This window comes from Limulus polyphemus, unplaced genomic scaffold (assembly GCF_000517525.1).
Source record: "Limulus polyphemus unplaced genomic scaffold, Limulus_polyphemus-2.1.2 Scaffold903, whole genome shotgun sequence".
NCBI lineage: Eukaryota > Metazoa > Arthropoda > Merostomata > Xiphosura > Limulidae > Limulus > Limulus polyphemus.
The window spans coordinates 1-6,161 of NW_013666513.1; the positions used below are offsets into that span (position 1 = coordinate 1).

The 6,161-nt window shown below is 33.2% G+C and overlaps 1 protein-coding gene across 1 annotated transcript in view; it reads right to left on the reverse strand.

Moving 5' to 3' along the window:
* Positions 1-1,397: 1,397 nt before the first annotated feature.
* LOC106461130 (pyroglutamylated RFamide peptide receptor-like) overlaps positions 1,398-6,161 on the reverse strand; it is a gene marked incomplete at its 3' end in the record, with an annotated part of 73,947 nt that continues 69,183 nt past the window's right edge. Inside the window, exons 5-6 of the mRNA XM_022388006.1 lie at positions 4,572-4,777; positions 1,398-1,515 (exon numbers count right to left, since the gene is read on the reverse strand). Coding sequence (XP_022243714.1) covers positions 1,398-1,515; positions 4,572-4,777 — 324 coding nt within the window. The remainder of the gene's footprint in view (positions 1,516-4,571; positions 4,778-6,161) is intronic.

Here is a 6,161-nt window from a genome sequence, read left to right on the forward strand (position 1 = left end):
ATTGCCTGGGCTGATTAAGTACTTCTTGCCACTGTTGTAGTCTCTCTTCTTGTTTCTTTTCTTTTTCCTCCAACAACTGCTGTAACTTCTCTTCTTGTTTATTTTCTTTCTCTTCTGACAACTGTTGTAACTTCTCTTCTTGTTTCTTTTCTTTTCCTCCAACAACTGCTGTAATCTCTCTTCTTGTTTATTTTGCTGTTCGAGCTGCCACTGTTGCAGGTTTTCTTGCAAATGCTGTAATCTCTGTTCTTGTTTCTTTTCTCGTTCTTCTTTTTTCTTTTCTTTTTCCTCCAACAACTGCTGTAATCTCTCTTCTTGTTAAATTTCTCGTTCTTCTTGTTTCTTTTCTTGTTTAATTTCTCGTTCTTCTTGTTTCTTTTCTTTTTCCTCTAATAACTGTTGTAATTTCTCTTCTCATTCTTCTTGTTTCTTTTGCTGTTCGTGTATTGCTGCCATCAAGTCTGCTATACTGTAGTTTGATTTGCCGCTTCTCATTTCCATTTTGTTTTTCTGTCCCACTCTCTGACACCAATTTGTTACTTCTCCGTTTGTTAATTAACTTTCCGTAACTTCGTTCCGACGAAACTTTAGCGACACAAGTCCTTACTTAATAAAACTGGTTTATTCTTTCTGAATATAACTTCACGATACACTTAATTTCAACATTCGCGCTAAACAAACGCTATAACGAACGTTAACTTCGACAATACTTTCTCACTGCAGATCAATTACTCACTGCCTACACACATTATTGTCCCGTCACGTTGTCACCCTCTTATATACACCAGACTACCCTATATCTAGTAATCTCCCGACAATTCCCGAAGGTTCGAGAGAACGAGTCACGTGACCTCGCTGACGCAACAATACGTTTTTAGATCTTAAGCCTATATATAAAATTATCTCTATTAATACATTTTCATATCTTAAACCTATGTAAGGTTATTTCTGTTAATAGATTTTTAGACCTTAAGCCTATGTAAGGTTATTTATAATAATACGTTTATAGATTTTAAGCCTATATATAAAAATTATCTCTATTAATACATTTTTATATCTTAAACCAATGTAAGGTTATTTCTGTTAATAGGTTTTTAGACCTTAAGCCTATGTAAGATTATTTATAATAATACGTTTTTAGAACCTTAAGCCTTTGTCATATTATTTTTTAAATTACATTTTTAGATTCTAGCCTATATTATATCTTTTCTAATAAAACATGTTTATAGTACTGGGTTTTTATTCTTAGTCAAATACCTGGCTACATAATTTGATCCATTTCTAAGTCTTAAGACTATGTAAGGTCATTTAAACTTACACATATTTTTGCGGTACGTTTTGTGTCATCACGCCCAGAAAATGTTATATATATCGACATCAAAAACCGCCATTCTTACCTGTTTCACCTGAGCATTATCATCATCTATTCTGTGGATAGTGGATCTAGGCTTAACTATCGTGCTGGAAGACATCGGGTAGTTCTTGGTACGAATTGATATTTCTGTGGAACAGCCCCTAGAACAGAGGAAACTTCCAGAATTTAGGTAATTTCTACACATCTCTACTCAGGTCATTACAAGATTTCACACATCTATAATTGGATCATTACGAGGTTTCTACATACCTCTACTCGGATCATTATAAAATTTCTACACATCTCTACTCGGATCATTATAAGATTTCTACACATCTCTACTCGGATCATTATAAGATTTCTACACAACTCTACTCGGATCATTATAAGATTTCTACACATCTCTACTCGGATCATTATAGAATTTATACACATCTCCACTCGGATCATTATAAGATTTCTACACATCTCTACTCGGATCATTATAAAATTTCTACACATCTCCACTCGGATCATTATAAGATTTCTACACATCTCTACTCGGATCATTATAAGATTTCTACACACCTCTACTCGGATCATTATAAAATTTCTATACATCTCTACTCGGATCATTATAAGATTTCTACACATCTCTACTCGGATCATTACAATACTTCTACACGTCTCTATTCAGATCATTACAAGATTTCTACAGATCTCTACTCTGATCATTACAAGATTTCATACATCTATAATTGGATCATTACAAGATTTCTACATATCTCTACTTAGGTCATTACAAGATTTCTACAAATCTCTACTCTGATCATCAAACATTTCTACACATCTATACTCAGGTCATTACGGGGGTTTATCGATCTCTACTAAGGTCAATAAGGGATTTCACACATTTCAATTCGTAGTGTTACGAGTTTTCACACAATCAACATTCGCTGTGTTCAGTATCTATACAGGATACGTAACGTTGGAGAAGCAATGTCTGGAAGCAAATATCGAACTTTTACACAAGAATATTTTGGAAAAACTTTGGGATAATTGAAAACTCGTCGAATATCGATAAAAAATATCAAATCTGAAGTGTTCAAAGTTGGTAGCGGACGCACTTGGGAAATCTTATTTTAAGCTGTTATACGGTGTGTCCTTACTGAGAAGAAAACTTCTTTCAATATTTTATAAACTGGTGGAGCTTGTGTCTCTTCAGTAAATATATATGTTGAATTAGGATACAAACCACTTCTCTTAATTTTTAAACTCTTTACAGTCAGTCAGTAACAGACTGCTAAAAGTGGATTGTACTTTAAACGGTTCGACTATCGGAATTTGTAACGTATTATTCGATGTTTTCTTTTTGCAGCATCCTGATTGGTTAAAAAATAGCACGCCCTCTAGTGGCACAGCGGTGTGTCTGTGGATTTATAACGCTACAAACCAGGTTTCGATACCCGTGGTGGGAAGAGCACAGATAGCCCATTGTGTAACTTTGTGCTTAATTTCAAACAAACAAACAAACAATAAAAAAGCACACTTCTAGACCAGCTTCTACAAGTCACTCCCCTTCTACCTTTGCTTTTCATGCGCGTTACATATTTAACAGATTTACCGTTATTATGTTAATCTTGGCTCAGTTCATTAAAAACACACTTAAATAATGCTGTGTAAAAAGTCTTTTATTATTATATTTTTTATTTCCTCTACTTCTAGTGATATTCATTTTATTTGCCAACTACAGTTGTTTTTTTTTCGCTAGTATTCAGCTATATATTTATATATTTAATTTCATAGTAACTTTTTATTTCATTTTTGACATCTTTAGCTGCTGTGTCTACTGCGCTCCCTCTTGAGTCCTGGAGAATCAATAAACACTCTTGAAAGAATTATTTGGTTTAGTCTATTTTGAATTTTGCCTGAAGCTACACGAGGGCTATCTGCGCTAGCTGTCCCTAACTTAACAGTGAAAGACTAGAGGAAAGGCAGCTAGTCAACACCAATCACCGCCAACTCTTGGGCTACTCTTTTATCAACAAATAGTGGAATTGACCTTCATATTTTAACGCCTCCACGGTAAAAAGGGCGAGCATGTTCGATGAAGAGGATTCGAACTCGAGAACCTCAGACTGCGAGTCGAGCGCTCTAACCACCAGGTCATGCCAGGCCACCAGAGACAGAGAAATACTGAAGGCATGTCCGTCAACGTTTGTATACAGGAACCACACAGGAAAATAATATATATAAATATATACTGTATATTATTAATTTTAAAAGAAAACTAGTTAAACGAAGAGTCTTTTTTTTAATTTTAGTAAAACAAGGAAACAAATATAAAGCTAGTTATGTGTAATCGCAATTCATATAAGTGAAATGACATTTCTTTTCTAAAATTGGTTACTGAACAGGGCCGTAGGAAGCGATAAGGCCAGTTAGGCCATGGCCTAACCACTTTTTCATGCCATGTATAGCTACAACTAATATATTAAAATTTATTTTACTTCAATACATTACGTTGTGTGTATGTAGTATTTGTAGCTTAAACATATTTTACTTCAATACATTACGTTGTGTGTATGTAGTATTTGTAGTTTAAAACTTATTTTACCTCAATACATTACGTTGTGTGTGCGCAGTATTTGTAGCTTAAATCTTATTTTACTTCAATACATTACGTTGTGTGTGTGTGCAGTACTTGTAGTTAAAATTGTTCAAGATTCAATCTCATAGAATTAAATTTTTAAAGATTTCTGTTTAGTCGTGATTTGATAGACGCTATGAAGGTTTGTTCTCCATTATAGAAACTCGTGATCATATGTTAAGATAGCAGTGAAACGGTATTTTTTACTCTACATATGTGTTTTTACTAAAAATCACGAGATGTAAGAGATCGCAGTTTGCTCCCACAGTTCGATGCTCTTACTAATAATTTTTCTTGTTTTTGTTCTATTTGTCTCTGTCATATCTAACTTCAGGAGCTCGAGTCTTGGCCTCGATCCCGTCGCTTCAAAAGTAATATAATTTAACAAATAATTTAAACCTGCTCTTCCTGGTGAAGTTAACTTTCGTACAAATGAACACAACAAAAACAAATATATTATTCTCTCGATTCTCAATATATCGTGAATAAAGAAAATCACATTACCAAAAATACAGAGAAATATAACAACTTCAAACACAAGAAGAGTATATTGAATCTATCTATCTATCATGAAATGTAGATACTTACACATTCCCTAATGTCATATCGGCACGTTCTTTCACGACAACCCATAGTTGGTGACATATCCTTGTGTAAGTGTAACACATGACACCAGATGGCACCACGAGGATAAGAATAAGCATATAGACTTCATAACTTTGCCACAAGATTGGACTTTGCCAGTCACGAACGCACCAGTAAGCTTGAATTCGCACTCCAACTTCTAAATGAATCTGAAAAGATAATTGGTGCAAATAAAAAAAATTAAAGTAGAAGCTTTCTGCTCTTTCCTTTGGTAACATTAGTGGTAAGTTATTATAATAATCGGGTCATTTAGTAAATCTATTTCATATAATCTTTCTGTAAAAGGTTTTAGCAAAGAAACCAGAAGCTTGTGTTACATACAATCTACCTGTAAAAAGCTTTGGCGAAGAAGCCGAAAACTTATGCTACATATAATCTACCAGTAGAGGGCTCTGGTGAAGTAGCCGAAATCTTGGGTTATATACAATGCACCAGTAGAGGGCTCTGGCGAGAGACCCGAAAGCTTATGTTACATATAAATAATGATATATTCTACCAATAGAGGGTTCTAGCGAAGGATCCGAAAGCTTGTGTTAGCTCCTATTTAGTCACTGTCTGAAAATTTGCTAGTTTGATATTTTCAACGAGTTCAAAAGTAATTTTCTTAAACTTAGTATTATACTGTCAGTATTTATGTATAATTAACGCAGTGTGATGCTATTCGTTGATACCGAGATAACCCTAAACATAGTAGTGTAATACTTGTAGTCGTCGATAGTTTTCGAGCTTCTATATAAATATATATATACAATAATGTATGTACGTCTAGCACATTAAATGTTATGGTATAAATTTACCTCATTCCTGTCTAAAAGAACAAGATGGGAAAAGTTATTTATTTCAAATGTAACGATTTCTCAATTAAATCACAAAATTATATTTTTAAGATAGAACTTTTCTATAGTGCGATGAATATGCCGATTTGGATTCACGTAAACATTTGTAAATTAACACGCTTTGATAGGTGGTTTTATAACAATATGTAAACGAACACGTATTAATTGGTGACTTTGTAATTCTTTGTAAATTAACACGACCTGATTGGTGGTTTTCAAACAATCTATAAATTAATATGCCCTGACTGATTGTTTTTTCTTCAGTTTTGATTATACTGTTATTTTTCTCATACGCTCTTGAATTACTTATACAAAATACTAGAATAATTCAAATGACTTTATAAAAACATTTTGGTAATGTTTAATATAATAAACACTTAAACGTTCAATTCATGGTCAAAATATCAAATCGTGGTCAGTATGTCAAGCAGTGTTCAGTATCATTCATGATCAAACTATCAAGTCGTGGTCAGTATTTTTCATTGTCAGACTATCAAGTTGTAATTAATACCTCAAGCCGTGGTCAGTACTGTTGTGGTATTTCTGGGCATTTTTTAATTTTCGTTACTTAGGTTTCAGATTATATTAAATTTTTGGACAATGTGAATCATATTATAAGATAAGTAAATTAAGAAAAAAAGAGTAACCAGCAAATTATATAATCAGGAGGTTTAAAATCTAAAAAAAAAAAAAATCA